Source organism: Anneissia japonica, unplaced genomic scaffold (assembly GCF_011630105.1).
Source record: "Anneissia japonica isolate Jap-2015-1 unplaced genomic scaffold, ASM1163010v1 scaffold1149_len126086_cov162, whole genome shotgun sequence".
In the NCBI taxonomy this organism is placed as follows: domain Eukaryota; kingdom Metazoa; phylum Echinodermata; class Crinoidea; order Comatulida; family Comatulidae; genus Anneissia; species Anneissia japonica.
Genome location: NW_022744885.1, coordinates 30,068 through 50,328, shown reverse-complemented (window position 1 = coordinate 50,328; position 20,261 = coordinate 30,068). Strand labels below are relative to the sequence as shown.

Sequence of the window (20,261 nt, the reverse complement as noted above, 5' to 3'; positions counted from 1 at the left end):
GTACAAGAGCTTGGCACAGGTCAAATATTTTTACACAAGGATGATATGGAGTACTTGAGTAAAGTGAATTAAGGCAGGCTAAATAGGCAAGTGCTACAGAAACTAGGTAACCTAGAATTGGGTCCTCGTGTGGGAATGTACTAATATGTCTGCCTCAGTTCATGACGATGCCTGTTCTTTTGGAAAACTGTGGACTAGACAAAGCTCATGCCTCGACAACGTGGAATAGTAAGCAGATCAACGAGTAATAGATCGGCGTAAGCATAGCCTCGAAAAAATGCTTACGCCAGCCCTGCGCATGCTCAATAGATCGGCGTAAGCATAGCCTATGACTAATGCTTACGACTCGGCGTAAGCATAGACACACTTCGTATAATTTAATAACACAAACATGCATTACTGTTGAATTCATGCAGGGTGTTTTTTTAGATATTTAAAAATTATTACTGTATATTACTGATACTGTTAAAATTTTAAAAAGAGTTTCACTATATACTTACCAAGCTTATTATGCTATTATTATTTATAAATAAAAAATATTGTAAAATATTCTTTTTTTTATGAATTTTTACTTACCCAGTGGTTTTACCATTTTCAGTTGGATAATGATCAGAGACAATTTGACCAAATTTGGAGAATATTTTGTTGATGACATTTTTAAGTTTTTCTAAACGTTCAGGTCCGACCGAAGGAACATTGTCAACTACAACTACAGAATCAATCCCATCAGCCTCTTTGGGTTTGTCCTTCAACAGATCCTCCAGCAGCTCTGTGGACAGGAATAACAGATGCATGTAGTTACTGTAAAAACTTATTCTCTCATTGGCTAACCATTATTGTTCTCTACGAAAGCAGGATTACTATACATACTAGGCCTAGGCTAGGCCTACATCACCACACCAATTTGGAAAAACAGGACCTACGAGGTACGTACAATACGTAAATTCATTGCAGCGCTCAGTGGCGCCAGGAATTTGCTGACAAGGGGTCCAACGTGTCCGACGGAGGGGTCTGAATCAAGGCGATGACGGCCCGAAATAAAAGAATTCCTGTTCATGGGGAGAATTTTTATATCTTAATTTAATTTGATCCTAAAAATGTGCTTTTTTAAATTTAAACCACAATATTAGGGATTGGTAATCAAAATAGCATTATTTGGATTGGCAAATTATTGTTTTTTAAATTTTTGGTCCGACGACCTAGTCATTCTTCTGACGATAGGGGTCCAGGCAGGCCTGTCCAACAGGTGGGCAAATGCCCACCACTTTCCCCCCGCCCCCATACTTACTGCTCCATAATAAAGAGGCATATCTAAACTAGGCCTAGGCCCTTACCCTTATATATGTTATGGACCAATTATGGTTAATCTAGTCCTACTAGACCTAGGCCCATCTTCATCTAACCTAGCTAGTACTTAAGATATGTAGGTTGTTGACTCGAATAGTACAATACTAGAATAGGCCTAGGCCTTGCCGGTGAAAAGGTGACCAGGGCACCGTCATCGCCTGGAAAATGCTACACTTGATAGTTGATGCTAAACTAAGTAAAGTAGCCTAGCCTAGGCCTAGACAATTCATTATTTACCCTCATCAGTAACATCATCTACAAAGCCTTCCGGATCATCGAAGTCAGGCTCTTCCACTACTTCATTATTAGGGTCTTCAGGGTTTTGCACTGTTGCAAAATTCGTCATTTTCGACTTTTTTCTCCACTCCCCTCTCTCACTTCGAGCCAGATGGTTGGTTAGCGCACGTTTCTTTTACTGTACATGAATTACGGAAGAGCGAAGAGCGGTAACAAAAATTACCGTCAACTCGCGTCAACACATGTAAGCTCGCGTCAACACATTTTCTTCAGATTGATCGTTCGGGAAGGTTTCTAATGAATATTTAAACATTCTCTTTCAATTTGGTTTCAATAGTATAACATTTTCCATTTAATACTGACTGCTGATTTGTTATTAATTCATTCTTGGTAATTATTGTTTGGTTTAATTGCTGAAACTCAAAGTAACGTCTTTAAATGCCACTAAATTTATTCTGCATAATTAAAAGTTGATGTTGTAAGCACATTTTTTAAAATATTGTTAATTCTTAGTATGATCAAGGAGTTGTTTCTAACAACTCCTTGGTATGATAATTTAATTTTATACATAATGATCAGTGTTTATAAATTGTTCTGTAATATTCTTTGATCCCAACGAGGGATTTTAGAAATGAAAAATGTCACTAGTAAGTTTGTATGGTAATACAATCACAAATGCATGTTATTATCTTTTGATCACATGCAGCGAGCAACTTGTAATGTAACGCTTGCTACTAAATCAATGAAAGATGAAGGTGAAAATTAAATTCCAGTTCATAATATCAAATTGAAAATAAAAAATTGATGAAGAAATTAACGTCCCCAAATAATTTCATTTAGGCTATATATTTATTCAAACACATATACAATAATTACTTAATCATAAAAAAAATCAATAAAATATAATATATTTAAATGGGACGTATTGGAACTGTTAATATTGCTTCGAAGTTACATTCCGGGTTGGTAATCAACTAAAATACGGTTTTGTAGTTTAAAAATGAAACCTGAATGTTGTCTCATCCACGGTCTCATTCATAAGTTATTAACATGTTGATCCCTTTATTTATGTTTTGATCATTGTAAAGCAGTTTTAAAAAAAAAGAGAGTAATGTTTTTAGATGACCTGAAGGAAACAGATGAAAGCTATGCCATCATGAAATGAAAGAGGAAATTGGAGGAATTAATAAACTGCTGTGAACCTGCCAGTAGGCAGAAAGTAAATGATGATGATGAGTTGACGTATTGTTGAACGCGAGTTGACGATGAATAGTGACGTTTGGTTTATCGCCGGAAAGTTGTTTTCAAATCTGTTTTTAAAATCGTAATATAATATAAATCATTTTATATAACCACATAAATATACAAATAAATATGCGCATTCTCAAATTTAGATATTCTTATAGAACTTAAATATTTTAAATAATAATATATAGAGGTTTAAAAGTTAACTATAAAGACTTTTAGATTATTTATTCTAGCAGACTGACGCTGCAGAGTAACCGGTACTTTTGGGAACATTTTGTTATTCTTCAATTTAATATTCTCAGAATGTCTAATCTCGAATCATGTAGATTAGCATATGACGGTGATCTTCAGTTGTTGACATCGAAAATTGAAGAAGATCCATCATTGATATCAAAGGTTGACCAGGTGAAAGAAATTGATTAACCTGCTTTTACAAAAACAGGACAGCTAGCCTAGGCTACACCACAGTGAAGTACTCAGTACTGTAGCATAGGCCTAGTAGTACTCTGGGGTTTTGCAGTCAGGGGCCGGGTAGGTTTGGAACCGGGGAAAGTATATTACAGTATATTAAAGAGATATTATAAGTACTGCTAGTTAGGTAGGCTAGTAGTAGGCCTAGTATCCTAGCTTAGCTTAGCATAGGCCTAGGCCTAGTATAAAATTGCCTTTAAGTCCCTGGTTTGGACTTCATGGTCTGATTTAATTAAGATTTTTTTTTTCCATGTTTTCAATAATTGTAGTCATGCAGTATCTAAACGATAACAATTATCAGCATTTAATTCCACTTTTATTCCTAAAAAGGTCCACCGCACTCCATTACACTGGGCATCATCAGCTGGTCATGTTTCCATAGTAACTTATTTGTTGGAGAAGGGGGCATCAGTCAATGTGGCAGATGAGGTGAGCTACATTGTCCGTCTACCATCCATACACACAATTTTTTTGGCAGCCATTATCATTCATTTTTTAAATTAAGTATTTAAACATGGGTTTTTTTTACTTTCTGAAGTCTGATTGGACGCCGTTACACATAGCATCATCATCTGGAAGGCAGGAAATTGTTGAGATTCTACTAAAGAGCGGAGCAGCTGTGAATGCAACAAACCAAACACGACAAATTCCACTTCATTATGCGGCATCCAAAGATTGGTTTGAGGTACAGTAATTAATGTTCAACATTCTCAGGATCAACAACAGTGCAGAAATGTAATTCATAGCCATATCAGATCCAATATTGCTGAGAACACAGACAAAAAAGAAATTAAATTAAAATCTCTCTCCCTCCGACGCTCTGTCCAGATTATCAAATTTTCTTTGACAGAACACTTTTGTATGCCCATATATAGTCATGATATATACCCATATATAGCCTAGTCATGATGTCATCATGACCATATTTAGGATTGTAACATGTTGTTGTCAAATAAAATTTGATAGTCTGTGCAGGGCTTTAGAAATATATTTGATGTTCTCTGTGGTATAAAACTTTTGTCACAACATAAAAGTGCTTATTTAAAAGTAAAAATGTTCCAATATTCTATTAACACTCCATCAGACACAGATTGACTCATTTGGTTTGTATTTTAATGTATCCCTCTCCCCCTGTCAGTCCTTGATTACACAGTCGAACATCATTAGGGGCACATAGAAAAAATTAAAATTATTATCACTTGTTTTTTTTTTTTTAAATTGATGAGGAAGGACGTTTTTTTTGTTGTTTTTTGTTTTAATCGGAACAATAGATTATTTCGCTTTTGTTTTTATCGATGAGGGAGGGACTGTTTAAATTTGGTCACTTTCTGAAGTCTGATTGGACGCCGTTACACATAGCATCATCATCTGGAAGGCAGGAAATTGTTGAGATTCTACTAAAGAGCGGAGCAGCTGTGAATGCAACAAACCAAACACGACAAATTCCACTTCATTATGCGGCATCCAAAGATTGGTTTGAGGTACAGTAATTAATGTTCAACATTCTCAGGATCAACAACAGTGCAGAAATGTAATTCATAGCCATATCAGATCCAATATTGCTGAGAACACAGACAAAAAAGAAATTAAATTAAAATCTCTCTCCCTCCGACGCTCTGTCCAGATTATCAAATTTTCTTTGACAGAACACTTTTGTATGCCCATATATAGTCATGATATATACCCATATATAGCCTAGTCATGATGTCATCATGACCATATTTAGGATTGTAACATGTTGTCAAATAAAATTTGATAGTCTGTGCAGGGCTTTAGAAATATATTTGATGTTCTCTGTGGTATAAAACTTTTGTCACAACATAAAAGTGCTTATTTAAAAGTAAAAATGTTCCAATATTCTATTAACACTCCATCAGACACAGATTGACTCATTTGGTTTGTATTTTAATGTATCCCTCTCCCCCTGTCAGTCCTTGATTACACAGTCGAACATCATTAGGGGCACATAGAAAAAATTAAAATTATTAGATTATCACTTGTTTTTTTTTTTTAAATTGATGAGGAAGGACGGGTTTTTTTTGTTTTTTTTTTTAATCCGAACAATAAATTATTTCGCTTTTGTTTTTATCAATGAGGGAGGGACTGTTTAAATTTGGTCTGTAATAGTAAATATTGTATAAAAACTGGTTTAATTTTATAGTTTTTTAAAGAAAATGTATTTAAAGTCACAAAATTGCATAGTTATTTTTATGCTGTTGAAATAATTGATGTGGCAAATTTTTTTTTTTTATTCCCGAGTGATAATCTAATATGGTAAATAAATACACATCCATGGAATTGATTTTTTTTTAAATCTCTTGCTTCAGATTGCCAAAATCCTGCTAGAGAATGGAGCAGACCCTGACCAGGGTGACCATATGGGATCAACGCCTCTTCACAGAGCAGCTTCCAAAGGCAACTTCAAAATACTTAAGCTATTTGTTGATAGTCACTGCCAAATTGGCCTGCAAGATTCTGTTGGAAACACTGCATTGTGAGTTCATCTATTTATATTTAACCAATATTAAATGTTTCACAGGCTTTCCACCAGGATATTCCTACTGAAACACTGAGTCGTTTAAAGCCTTGTTGAAAATGTTAATTGATACAGGCAGTGAAGATCAGAGATCAGCGGTGACTCCAGAAATTTGCAGCAACAGGGGTCATACATGTCCGACTGGGGGTAGGAGATGGTCTGAACCAAGGGGCCAAGTAAAGCCTTGGTCAGGGTCCCAGAATAAAAATTCCCTGGTAGGGTTTTACGAGGAGAGATTTTATGGCTTAGTATGGCTCAAATTGTGCTTTTAGACCACAATATTTTGGATTGGAAATCAAAATAAATTAAATTTGGGTAGGCAACTTAATACTATTCTTGATCTGACGACCTTGTCGGTCAGCTGGGGTCCGGGCCTGTCTGACAGGAAAAAAAATCCCCCACTGGCGCCACCAGTGGTAAAGCATAAGAGAAAAGGAGCTGCATCTCTTGAGCATGTGCACATATCGTTGCTCAGGAAGTGTTACAGGATATTACATGGTGTGCAAACTAATTTTAAACAGATGCACATTCACAAGGATGCAATGTAGCAAAGGTGTGTGCTATAATCCTTGAATCACCTGTACTAGTTTATTTTATTTATTTATTTTTTTCATTTCATTTATTTCGCCAATTCAAACAACAATACAAAAGGACAAAAAAGACAAGACGACACCCTTGTCGGTGACAGGATAAACAAAAAGCAACTTAATTGCTCTAGACAGTTTTTTTCCTCCGACAAGGGCAGTAACATAAAAAACAAACAAAAAAAGAAACAAGGAAAAAAACAGCAGGGACAATCAAAATCACATTGAAAAGAAAAGAAAAATTGCAACAAGCTACCGTCCGATCTCACTTACGAATGCACATGGATTTTAAGCTTCTCGAGAAAATTAAGTACTGTATGCTGATGCTAAGTTAATTTTGGAGGTCAGTAGGAAGTGAGTCCCATACCCTGGTATTGAAAGTGGTTGAAAGTGTGAAATTAAAGACAATCAATACGGTTATCTTGATGTATAAATTTAAGGTGGTCATAGTGACAGAGGTTAATAATATTTAAAAAAGGAAGAGAAATGGCTGTGTACTGATTATATAAGCATTAAGCAGCAAAGGAAACAATAGTCTATTTCTTAATGAACAAAAGTCAGGAAGCTTTTAACTTAGTGACAGCAATATGTGGAGCCCAGTCAAGTTTACTATTGACCAGGATCCCAAGGTATTTGTAACTGCTGACATTAGATAAAAATGCCATCAATAGTGTACATAGACAAATTAGCTGCATGAATAGGTGACCTGCTTATTCTCATAGTAGAGCATTTAGAAGCATTAAGTTTCATTTTATTATCTATACTCATTTTATTATCTATACTCCATTTAAGAATAATCCAGGTCCAGAGTCACCAATTTTTTTTTATAGATTGATAGATAATTGTATCATCAGCATATAAGTAAATATTAGATAAAACCACATTGGGAAGGTCAAAAACAAACAGATTAATCAAGATGGGACCCAGCACAGAGTCTTGCGGAACCCCAGAACGCACAACACATGAATCAGATTTGACCCCCCCGAAAAACAACTCCCTGCGATCTGTTATGAAGATAACTATGGAACCAATTAATTAAAGGACCACATACACCATATTTATGTGATTTTTCTAAAAGGATTTGATGACTAATACGGTCGAAAGCCTTACTCCAGTACAAAAATATAACATCGACTGGAGAAGGTGCTTGAGCATCAAGAAGCTTAGACCAGTGGTAAGTAATATTGGCAAGTACCGTAACACTGGACCTTCCTGATGCCTTAAAAGGTGCTTATTAACAACCTTCTCTAGTAACTAGAACACAGTGAGATCGGACGGTAATTGGTAATGTCGTCAATTCCACCAGATTTATGAATCGGAATCATGTTGGCCTCCTTCCAGTCAAAAGGTATAGTACCAGTAGACAGTAAAAAATTGAATAACTGAGAGAGAGGTTCAGCAATATATATTGCGGTTAATTTATGTACTTGTTAGTGTTATTAATAACTCATAACTTTCACATCCCAAAACCGAAAGTGTGTCCACAAGCTATGACAAATGTGTGTGATTTGTAATGGTGGCCCTATCACAAACGTTGTAATTTCAAAATTTAAATAAATGCTTTTACTATGAAACTACAGTGAGCAGAGCGAGTTTATCATTTTACTTGCTTTATGATATTTATTAATACTGAATATGTTTTATGTATTTGTTATTGTAGACACTTAGCTTGTGAAGAGGACAGGACTGAGGAGGCCATCTATCTTGTAAAAAGTGGAGCAGATTTGACATCACAAAATAAGGTGAGATTGTAATAATACACATTTTCATGCTACTCACATCACAATCTGCTTCGTGTTATTATACTGAGCAGATGATACTCTATTTAACCTGCAATTTAAACTTACTTTGGAATATTCTGTACATATTTTTATAAAGTAAAGTTATAAATTTGATATAATGATATTTAAACTGCAATTTTCTAAAAAAATTTATTTTTTGTATTAAGGTATTTATTGTTTTTATTTTATTTCTTTTTTTTTTTTTTTTTAGTTGTCATTCCCTTGAATTTTATTAAATTTGAATAGAATCTTACTGTAAATAATATTTTTATTGACAATAAAATTCCTTTAAACTTTGTGTGTATGTAAATATTGTGAATTCATTCATTAATTAATTCATTCATTCATTTTTTATTTCAAACACAACAGCAAGGTAAAATTACAATCAAAGCAATCGAGAAATATAAAAATATATTCATGATAAGGTTTAAGACATTTGAAAAAGAATGCATGCACAGTAGACCTAAACATTGCTTTGAGACTATATATTGTTATTATTATTATTACTATTACTGCTATTGTTATTATTATTATAATAATAATAATATGTTGTTCTTGTATAGCGCTTCATGCACAAAGCCTCTAAGCGCTTCACATTACTACCCCAGTCATTGGATCAAACACATATCGAACACATACTGAACACCAAATTAAATTATTAAATTAAATTATATTATTATTCCATAATATTGCAGCTAGTAATTAGCGCAGATGTATTGGAACCTACCAGGTACCCACTTGCACTCCTGGGTGGAGAGAGGCAACCAACCGTAGATAAAGTGCCTTGCCCAAGAACATAAGCGATTTGCACAGCGAGAATTTCAAATCCACAACTGATGCCCCAACCGCTTCTACAGTTATTATTATTATTATTATTATTATCATTATTATTATTATCATCATTATTGCTATCATCATTATTGCTATCATCATTTATACATTATTTTTCAATTATCATTTCTTACTACTAGTACTAAAATAAGTGTAAAAGCCATCATGTACTTTGTAGCAAAGCTAAATTGTAGTACTGTACAGGTTACAAGCAAAAAATGAATGTAATGATGGAGTGCACTTTGCGCAAATCATCCACCTGGTCTCCTCATCTTCTGGGTCTGGGTTTGGTGTAGAAATGTGTAGATGTGCGACAGGTCATATGCTCATTCATCCCTATTCTTAGTGTTTTTCCATCTGTCTGATATAGCTTCTTTTTTTAAATTTCATAATTAATTTACAGCCATTTCATGTAATGCATCTACAGTATACAGATATCGATACATTTCTGTATTTTTGGTTTTATTAATATTATTAGGAGGAGAAGAATCCACTTCAGCTTGCAACACCAAACCTTGCAAAGGTACTCAAAAATATTGTACCAGCCTGAACAATTTAAAGGTCTCGATGATGATGATGATGGTGACAATGACGACGATGATGGCGACGGAGGCCACAACAATGATTAGTAGTAAATACTAGGTTGCTTGTATTACGCTTTTCCTTGCAATTACGATTAAGTGTTACTGCCGCACTGGAGCAACAGCAACCTGACCAAGTACCCATTTTATACTCTTTGGCGGAGAGAACCAATGCAAATAATGTGCCTTGCTCAATAGGACAAGCAAAATGCACAGTGAGGGAATGAAACCCTCCTGTTTGAAAAACTAAACCGTTCCCACTGTGCCAAACTGCTTCCAATTATCCAATACAATAACTGTTTTCATTCATAGGTGCAGTATATTACATGTATGTCTTCTATCTGGAATATTAAGTTTTTTTGGATAATAATGGGGTCAGGGTCAGGCTTCCTTTAAAATGTGGTTCTAGTATGAAATTTCCAATTTTTACTGTTATGTGTTAAATGGTGACAGAGAAGTGGGTCCCAGGTGTGGCTTAGTGATGCATTCCTTCACCATCACAGGTAAATTCTTTCTTCAGTGGTTTTAAAGATAGGACACTTTTGGTTTGAGGGTTACAACACATCTACGAAAAAAATTGCATTTTACTTTCTGTATTGCTATTACATTCCCTTTTACTATGGTGCTAGGTGTATTTCTGTTGATTTTATTTGTTTTGTCAAAACAGAAATTTAGGAACTTGATGATTGCAAAGTTTATATGCGAGAACAAAACTTGAATTTCTTTCCCTAAAATTATTACACTTGCCTTATGTCCACACAAAGAAGTTTTTTGGTGACAAATTTCTGTGAATGATTCCTATATATGGGCATGGTGACTTCATATTCGCAGGTCACATATAACGTCATAGTGTGAACAGTGCTATTATATGTTTTATAGCTCACCTGGCATATTGAAAAAAGAAGGACTCTTGAATTCCTCAGGAGAAAGTTCTGACAGCTGAGAAAATGACATTAAACATTATAGGTGTAAAGGTAATTACCATGTACTGGAAAAGGCAGGGGTATGTTTTTCTGAGTCCCGCACCCTCATCCATTGAAATATGAAACTTATTATACTACAGCTGTATCAAAATGATACATTTTTAAAACATATGTGGTATGATGTCTTTTGCCAATGTTTAGATATTTGTTCAGACTCATGATACTAAATAAAAGTAATAACAAAATACTGTATCTTATTTATGCCTACTTTTATTTCTAAAAACAAACATTGTGATGTAAATTGTCAATTGAAGATAATGATAAACACTTTCAAGTTGCAGCATTGGTGAACTATGTTCTATGCAACTTTGTAAAATTATTTCAAACAAAAACATACAAAGTGAGATATCATTTAAAAAAAACCCCTTTTACCAGATTTACATTGCCATCATGTATCATGTTTAAAATGGTGGGTTGGTAATAAGGAGAGGGAAAGGATATGACTGCTCTGCATCGTGTAAGTGGAAGTTGACTTGTATAGCGGCTTACAAATCATTTCAAAGTGCTTCAAGAATATGAAAAAAAAAAAAATAAAGAAAACCACGAACAGCTATCCTAAAACTAATCAGAAGCAATATATCAAAGAATCAAATTAAGAACAAACCAGTATAACACTGCACTGTTCTCCAGCAGTTTGAGACACATGGCCAGCTGGAACAGTACTCATAGGTGCTCTAGTTAAACTGGTCACTAAAGCCGGACACTCACTCACTGCGCACGATGCTTGTCGGCCGACGCGATTCAATGAAGAACGCAACGCAAAACGTGCGCAACGGATTGTTTTTAATGACGATCCGTTCAAACTGCTACCGACGATCAGCAGACGGCGTTGCGTACGACTGTCTTACGACACAGTGAGTGCCCGGCAAAAATCTAACCTGAAGGAAGTAACAAAAACAAGAAAAAAACAAAAAGTGATGCTCTGTCCAGATTATCAAATTTTCTTTGACAAAAAACTGTTGTATGCCCATATATAGTCATGACGTGCCTATATATGGTCAATGTCATCATGACCATATTTAGGCATGTCACATGTTTTTTGTCAAGTAAAATTTTATAGTCTGGCCAGGGCTTAAGATAGAAGTAATAATATTCCAACTACAGAATGCCTAACATCATTGCCCATACTACAAACACAGGGGCTGGTACAGAAAAACATATATTTGAAAGAACAGCTCTGACCCCCTTCTGTATTTTTTTAAAAATAAATTTTTCCCTCACACACAACTAACCAAGCACTGTTGTTTCGTATGTAGGCCCTACTAAAGAAACAAAATTAAAATTGTTTAAAACGTATACCTTAAACTACTGGTAGAAAATGTTGAAATTTATTGTTTTAATCCATTTAATTCCATGCTTTTCGCAGCAAGCTTTTGCACAGTATAAAGTGATGCAAATTTGTACGTTGGATATTCATTTATTTATCATTTCTACAAAATGTCTACAAACTAAACCTGAAGATTCTGGTATGTTGCATTGGAAAGGAGGTGGCATATAGCTCACATTTAGTTCTGTATAAGGACTACTTTTTTATGCATAAATAAATAAATATACTGTATACCATAATAAACATAATATACTGTTTGAATAGGTGGGTTTCAAACTTCTATAACCTTTAAATTCATCTAAAATAGGGCATCAATTACATAGCAAGTATCATAGTTTCAGAAATTATCCTACAAAATTACATTTTTTAGTAACTTTTTTAGTAAACTTAATTTAACTTGTATGGCTGATCAAAGAGAAGCAGTGATATAACTGGAATACAGGGACTATTAATGCGACAATACATGTGATTTTAATTATCTTGTCATTCTAATTATATGGGGGTGGGGGATGTACAGTACCTAATAATCTAATTAAATTGTATGCTATGTAGTATCAACTGAATTTTAAACTCATTTGTATCAACTGAATTTTAAACTCATTTTTTAAAACTGCTTATATTACATGTAGTGTGGAATGTACATTAATTTTACTATGTTATGCTTTGCTGTAAGCAGGTGAGATTGTATTTTTAGTTATTTTTTAACAAACTAATCCACTTGGAGTAAAAACATTTTTTAAACAACTATTCAACTATAATTATAAAAACACACATTTGAATAAATACTACAAATAAAATCCCCAAACTTGGTATTTCATTCTAAAAAATGGAATGCTAAATGTATACTTTTTAAAAATAATTTACTGGTATACCCAAAAAAACTGAGTTATGATTATGTCCTACAGTTACTGTTTAACTATTTTTTTCCTTTTCTTTGATTTTTATCAGAGTTCTGTTTTCCTTTTTTCAGTTGATGGATTGCTTTTATATTCTTCTGTGGATTTTCTTTTCTTTGATTTATCTTTCCTTTGGTCTCCTTTCTTTTTTTCCTTCTTGCTATTTTTTTTATTTTTTCCCTTTTTACTGTTATTTTTCTCCTCTTTCTCTTTCTCTATCTTTTCATCCTCTTCTTTTTGATTATTCTCAAAATTAACTTTCTCCTTGCCAGTCCAGACTTCCTCTAGACATTCTGAAGAATTTAAAGTAAAAGTTAAATTTACCATAATAGTTTCTCTATATAAAGTCTCCGAATTTGAATTTAATTATTCAATTAACCAACAAATCAACCAAATAAATAAATATTGAGATTGAATGTATCTAGTATGAGAGATATATGCTGATCCTAATTCTTACAAGATACAGGGTTGCCAATGGGTACCTCCAACAGCCAACAAATTGTCAAATCAAACGTGAATCATTTGGATAAAGAGATTTTAATTTATAAAACTCTGATCGCTTGGCTCCTTGAATAACCCTCATATTGAGATTTAGGCAGGTTAATCTTTGTATCTGAATGTGTCCATTATAAGTTTGTAGCTAAGCCGGGTGGCGCTACACTGCGGCTGACATGGGTCCACAGGGGCCCAGCGCTAATTTCCGATTAGAATGAGGACAAATAAAGAATTTTTATTTAGCGTTATAATACAGTAGTTCAGTATTCAAAATATATGGTGGTGCTGTACGAAAGCTAAATTCAGTGCCTTACCGTCATCACCTTTAGGTAGATAGTTGTCAATGCACAATAATGTGGTGAGATCTTTTCTATCGGATGGTTCGTCAAAGTACCATTCTTCAATCAGTTGCTCATAGGTCTCTATGAGTGTGTCACACTACAACACAATGATGATTATAATAAAAGAATTAGGTCTAGCCAAATTTTTTTTAGATTTATTGCATGTCTGCTGTTACACCATCCAACATACTGATAATAATAACTACAACAATAATATAAATAATCATACTGTAATAACAATTTTTATAATAAAATAATGTAAATTATAAATGAGTTACAATTACATTAAAATGCTTTATTTCAAGAGGATAGCCATTATAATAATAATAATAAAATAATAATAAAGTAATAGTAAATATATGGTAATTACCAAGAAATGTAATGATGAAAATATAAATTATAATTAAAGATATATATTTTAAAAGGTTTCATAATTTGAATAAAATTGCTCATTTAAAAGCATATTTTTATGATGCTATGATTTTTATTTGTAAACTGGAACTTTGTCTCACTGCTACCTTTGGCTAATCACAAAATTAATTATGTTAAGGAAAGCAAAAGATATCATTTCAGATACTAACATATTGTTTCATTTTGTAAACTGGAGCAGATGGTATATCCCACATATCATCTGGTATTCCAAGATCAACTTTGACCCCTTTGTTTCGCAGATCTTTTAGAGTCTGCATCGTCTCACTTGTACCTTTAGCTAATCTGAAATGAATTTATAATATTGTAATGATGATAAGGATCGAAACAAGAAATTGATGCATTCTACAATACATTGCCTATGTACAGGCAAAACACAATTTGAAAGAGGAATGATGTTGTGCCCTAAACAACGTCATTCGTATTAAATCTACTGATGCATCATCGAATAGAATTTAAATAATACTGTATTTCTACTCTAGGATTGTGATAAGGGGACAATAGAAAGCATTGTTTCAAAAACGACCACATCAGATCACAAGCCTCAATCAAGTATTTCTCTTTATATTGTTAAACTTTTTTTACTTTGAATACGTTACTGTCCAGACTGTCAAATTTTATTTGATCAAAACATTTGATATGTCTAAATATGGTCATTATGACATCATATCATTACCATAATTATATAAGCACATCATGAATACATATGGGCATAGTTACCAACATGAGAGATTTCAAATACGTGACTACATCAGTTGGATGGGGGTGGGGGGCACCAGGGGTCAGGGGCGGAACCCTGGAGCCCGGGTTCCAGTCACATAATCAGCGGTTGGTTGTGACAATGAAAGCGCAAGACCGCGTGCGAATACTAGATTCTACAAAGTGCATGGTTGGTTGGGTTGTTTTGGTCGGGAAAGAGAAATTTTCTCAGTAAATTGATTCTCGAACAAGAAAACAAAAGCTCCCTAATGACTCAAGCTACTGCATGACCGTTTTTATATTTTTGATAAAACCAATTTCTTCTAATTTTGAATACATTTTCCCATGAATTTGTGATAATTCGTTATCACGCATAGACTTGTTTTAAATGCGTGACAAATTTCTGATCACATATGTGTTTCTGCAAAATGCGTGTTTCATCCAAAATCATTTTGAAATGCGGGACGCACGATGCCAGAGGGTTGGTAACTATATATTGGCATTCAGCAGTTTTTTGTCAAAGAAAATTCGATAGTGTGGACAGAGCTTCAGGCTTTTGAAATTTTATTTCTCAGAGGATAATTGATTTTAAGGCTGAGTCTCTTGTGAGGAGCATATATACACAGATAGTTAATGTTTATTAATGCAATGAGAGAATATTATTATAAGTTGAAACACAGAATGTTCCATTCAAAGAGGATTTTGACCTGAAAAATTAATGTTGATTTAAATGGAACAGTCCATCCATCTTTTAACTTAGGCGAGTGTTCTTTCAATTACGAATAAAAACATTCATTATTTGTTCTCTAATACAGTACCACTTATGTAGATTCCTGTCATTGATATTTACGACAAACAAAAATGTATCATGGTAGTGTTGTACCTGCGGCTTGACTCTCTTTCAGCATGTATATTATAGTTCATTATTCTATCGCATACACCCTCTAGCACCTCAATAAGTCTGACCAAACTGCAAGAAAAACACATCATCAGAATCAATTTGCACTGTTATCTGACAATCCAACAAGATGTACAGTACAGTACCGTATTCAGGTTTGAATTACCAAGGGGGGGGGGGTTCTTCTTAAGAATTTGGCCCCGGAAACTTTTTTATTCTTGTATAGGTGTAATTTTTCCCTACCTTACGTTGAAATGTACTGAATACTCAGTACGTTTAAAAACAATTGCGAAAAAAATCGCAAGTTGTTCTCAGCTGGGACTCGAACCCACGATCTCCAGATCACTAGCCTGGCATCATACCTCTAGACCACCAAGCTTGCACCTGATGGCTAGGGTTGAAGTAAGCAGCGGGTACTACATTCTTGCAGATTACTCTTCCATAATTAAACTTAAATGTATACTGCATCTATACTTGTTGGTCCAGTGGTGACACAAGGGTTAAGGTATCTGGGAGGGCTCTCGCCTTAATAGTGAGCGCCCTCCCAGAGCCAATTTTTTCAATTGAAATCGGATAAGTTTGTTGAAGAACTATGCTTGATATGATTATATCATGTGATCATATTTTTTTTTTTACCTATTTTTTATATTGAGTTTACATTGCTATGCAGAAAACCTAATTTGAATATTTTATAAATATTTACTCTATATGTGTGCATTATAGAGACCATTTTATTCAGAAACGAATATGAGGTCATCAACTGACCACAACATCACATAATGAGACACTATACATGGTAAATACATTTTGAACATTAAAGATTAATAGCAGGATGAGTAATCTGAAAGGTCTTTCTATTTCTAATTAAGTTTATGTTGAACATTGAATTATTAAAGACTTTCTATAGCAGAATTGTTCTTCAGACGAGACTTTTTGCATCTTGTTTAGCGAGCCGCCGCACGCCAATGATGGTGATTTTTTAAAAAAATGGCCAATTAACGCACCTGCCACCACGAATATATAATAGAAATTTTTCTATATTTTGAGTATGCTCGCCGCTGCCTTGAAATCCCCAAAAATAAGATATATTTCTTCCTAATTATAAAAATATAAAGCATTTAACCATCCCATACTGCATTGTTTACATTCACCAATAAAATTTTATTTTCATTTTTGGCCTGTGCCTGGATGTTTTTGGCAAAACTATTTGCTAAATAAGAAAACAAAATTTTATTTTTATTTTTTTCCCACCCTCCTCTGACAATCTTTAACAAAACATATGTCGGCAAGAAAGGTATAAAAGAAAGTCTTTCTTAAGTAACCAAGTCAGCTGTATTTGTTATTTTAATTCATACATTATTCATGGCTTTATATTATACATTTTCCATCAAGTGGACATATATGCTTAACTGTGTAAATTCAGTCCACGAAAGGAACTTAAACCTGACAAAGGTGTCCCAGGGATGGTGCCAGCTGGGCTAGTGCCAAGCAATCAGGGACAGGTTGCCTAGCCATCGTGAACCTGTCTGGTAGAAACATGAACGTTTTGTTTGTAATCTCCTCTTTCGTTTCATGAAGGGTTATATGTAATTAATATGTAGAGACCAATGATAGGACATTCAGGGGATATTTCACAAGCTTTTTTCTTTGGTAAATCCCTATGTCTTGTTTATACAGTATTACTTACGATTTTGTGTACTTGACTTCCTTCTTCTCCTTATCAAACTCATGTCCAATCTTAAAAACTTCATGTGTTTTTGAAGTATCTAGTAGATTTCCCTCTAATTCAGTAACCACATACTTGCAAACTGCAATGAAAAAACAAATCAATACACATTTAAACATGAATAATATTGTGCTGCTGTACATGGCTGCTATTTACTTATCCAATGATCAGAATAAGCATCTACAGTAAATATATTTATTACAAAGAGGTGGTACATAATATAGGTGCTGGATTACTTTATTCTACTTCGTTATTTTTATTATTAATATTATACGCAAATCCAGTTATTGTCTATTATTCCATCACGACAATAACAACTATTATCAACACTGCAGTACCCGCTGCTTACTTGGACTCGAATTCAACCCTGGCCATCAGGCGCAAGCTCGGAGGTCTAGAGGTATGATGCCAGGCTAGTGATCTGGAGATCGTGTGTTCGAGTCCCACCCGAGAACAACTTGCGATTTTTTTCGCAGTTTTCAAATGTATTGAGTATTCGGTACATTTCCACGTCAGGTAGGGTACAAATTACACCTATATAATATTATTTCAGTTATTTATATTTATAAATTAATTTTATTACAGTCATACACGTCTTCAGAAAGATTTGCAATATCTGAGGAGATCGCGTGGAATTGGGTGGGTAAAGGGAGCTTTGGTCAGTCAAGCATTCCTAGCCAAGCTGGCTAGTTACACACAACGACAAGAAAGAGGGCTCGAAGTATGTAATAAAGTACTAGGGCACCCTCCTGCCTCAGCCTAGCGACCTGTTGAATTGAGAAAAAATACAATAATATATCCTAGCCTAGAAGTCTAGGCTAGGCCTTGTTTAGATCTGAACTACTCAGTACTACTACCAGGCCTAGTACGCGTAGACTCTGATATCTCTTGCTCTTGCTTGCCTACCTTCACACTTTGACGGGTCTCTGTGAGGATTTGTTGGATCATCTTCATCTTCTTCTTCACACAAAGCAATGCTTATAAGGCATATTACGATGAAAACAAAAATTACACCCTTTCTTCTCATTTCTACATATATATGTCGCTGAGATGGACAGGCCAGAACAAGGAAACAATTACGGAAGTTATATATTAAATAAAGTGGGAAGCATTACTATTTACGCACATAAGGTGGCACATTCTATTACTGAACAAGGTATAATGACAGTTACGGTTTATTAATAATCATTTAAATTTTGCCAATAGGTCCTTATTGATATGCTAATATACTCTGCGTGTGTGTGTTAGTATATAGACTCATTAGTTTACATTATGTAAGTAAGTAAGATTGTACGGTAACATTCAATAATGCAACAATATTTTGAGTGAAAATGGATGCTTCGATTAGGGATTCCCCCTTTATTGAACCTATGTAGAGGGCGTAAAGAGTACTAATCCACTCTGATGTAAAAAGTCTTTTTCCCAACTACGAACTAAGCCAATGAATATAATCAGTGACGTAGATTTTGAACATTGATTCGTCAAATTATTTCAATTCTCATCTGTTATCGGCTGTTATCAAAGAAACAAGCGTACCATTGAACAGGATAGTGGACCTATCTCTATTCATCCTATAAATTGCATAAACATATAAATACCTTCAACTCAATTCAACACTCAAATTGTTATTTTGAGAAGTTACCTTAATTTTTTTTGTATGTGAAACTTCTGCTGTCGGCGAAATAGCAACTGTAATGTTTTGAGAAACTAACACAGGTTTATATTCCCTAAATCCTTACACACATTTTGATATATATATATATATATATATATATATATTCAAAGAAAACAGGTGTATATCTAGCGCACTACATAAAAATGGTGATATAATTCATAGTGACATAAGGCCTTCCCTCTTTACCGACCACCAAGCAATTTCGCTCAGAATTCGGAATGACCACTAGAAAAAAGAGGTCCTGGTTTTTGGAAAATGAATAGTAGTTTTTTGAATGATGAAGAATACGTTATACACATGATACAAATAATAAAAAAACGTAAAAAAAATTAATACAATCTTAATCCTGATTTGCTCTGGGAATATTTAAAAGTTAAAATTAAGGAATTCTCAATCAATTATGGGTCGGAAAAAAAAAAGAAGAAAAAAAAAAGAAAAAGAAGCCTTAGTCAAAGAAGTTGAAGAACTGACCAATAAACTAGACATTACATCGATGGGCAAACAGAATTGAAACTTAATATCAAAAGGAAAGAATTAGACCATATATATTCATTCGAAGCAAAAGAGGCACAAGTTAGAAGCCGTCTTCAATGGTTTGAAGTTGGAGAAAAGAATACTAAATTCTTTATGGGTTTAAAAAAAATAATGCTAAAAAGAAACATATTACATCCTTACAAAAAAGCAATGGTAAATATACATCAGACACAGATGAAATCCTGAAAGAACAAGTTAACTTTTATAAACACTTATACAAAAATAAAAATTTATCTGGGTCAGCTATTGACGAATACTTCCAAAATGCACTGTTAACTAACTTTCTGACGAAAATAAAAAAGTAGTGCGAGGGTTTATTAACAATCGCGAATGTAAAAATGCGATTTTTAAAATGCGGCTAAACAAAAGCCCTGGATTAGATGGAATCACAGTAGAATTTTACCGCACCTTTTGGGAGCAGATCGGCAACATGCAGTGTGACTCCCTTAATTTTTGTTTTAAAAATAATAAATTAACAATATCACAACGTAAAGGAGTTATCACTTTACTTTAAAAAAAGGTGATCGTGAAAAGTTAGAAAACTGGAGACCAATAACGTTACTTAACGTAGATTACAAAATTGCAGCTCACGTGCTAGCCACGAGGATGTAGTCAGTAATTAGCACAACCATTAACAATGAC

The 20,261-nt window shown here is 34.0% G+C and overlaps 3 protein-coding genes across 3 annotated transcripts in view; 1 reads left to right on the top strand and 2 right to left on the bottom strand.

Moving 5' to 3' along the window:
• Positions 1-1,771, bottom strand: part of LOC117119730 (eukaryotic translation initiation factor 3 subunit B-like) — a 14,706-nt gene extending 12,935 nt beyond the window's left edge. The window contains exons 1-2 of the mRNA XM_033264578.1: positions 1,585-1,771; positions 577-769 (exon numbers count right to left, since the gene is read on the bottom strand). Of these exons, the coding sequence (XP_033120469.1) occupies positions 577-769; positions 1,585-1,693 (302 nt within the window). The 5' untranslated portion in view covers positions 1,694-1,771. The remainder of the gene's footprint in view (positions 1-576; positions 770-1,584) is intronic.
• Positions 1,772-3,051: 1,280 nt separating this feature from the next.
• On the top strand, positions 3,052-10,961 carry LOC117119733 (26S proteasome non-ATPase regulatory subunit 10-like). The gene is made up of 6 exons (XM_033264582.1): positions 3,052-3,237; positions 3,634-3,732; positions 3,842-3,988; positions 5,631-5,797; positions 8,084-8,165; positions 9,514-10,961. The coding sequence occupies exons 1-6, from the start codon at positions 3,136-3,138 to the stop codon at positions 9,583-9,585; spliced, it is 669 nt and encodes a 222-aa protein (XP_033120473.1). The 5' UTR covers positions 3,052-3,135; the 3' UTR covers positions 9,586-10,961.
• A 1,361-nt stretch (positions 10,962-12,322) lies between these two features.
• On the bottom strand, positions 12,323-18,538 carry LOC117119731 (protein canopy homolog 4-like). The gene is made up of 6 exons (XM_033264579.1): positions 18,317-18,538; positions 17,372-17,492; positions 15,670-15,756; positions 14,240-14,372; positions 13,632-13,755; positions 12,323-13,115 (listed from the first exon to the last, which is right to left on the bottom strand). The coding sequence occupies exons 1-6, from the start codon at positions 18,435-18,437 to the stop codon at positions 12,871-12,873; spliced, it is 831 nt and encodes a 276-aa protein (XP_033120470.1). The 5' UTR covers positions 18,438-18,538; the 3' UTR covers positions 12,323-12,870.
• Positions 18,539-20,261: the final 1,723 nt, after the last annotated feature.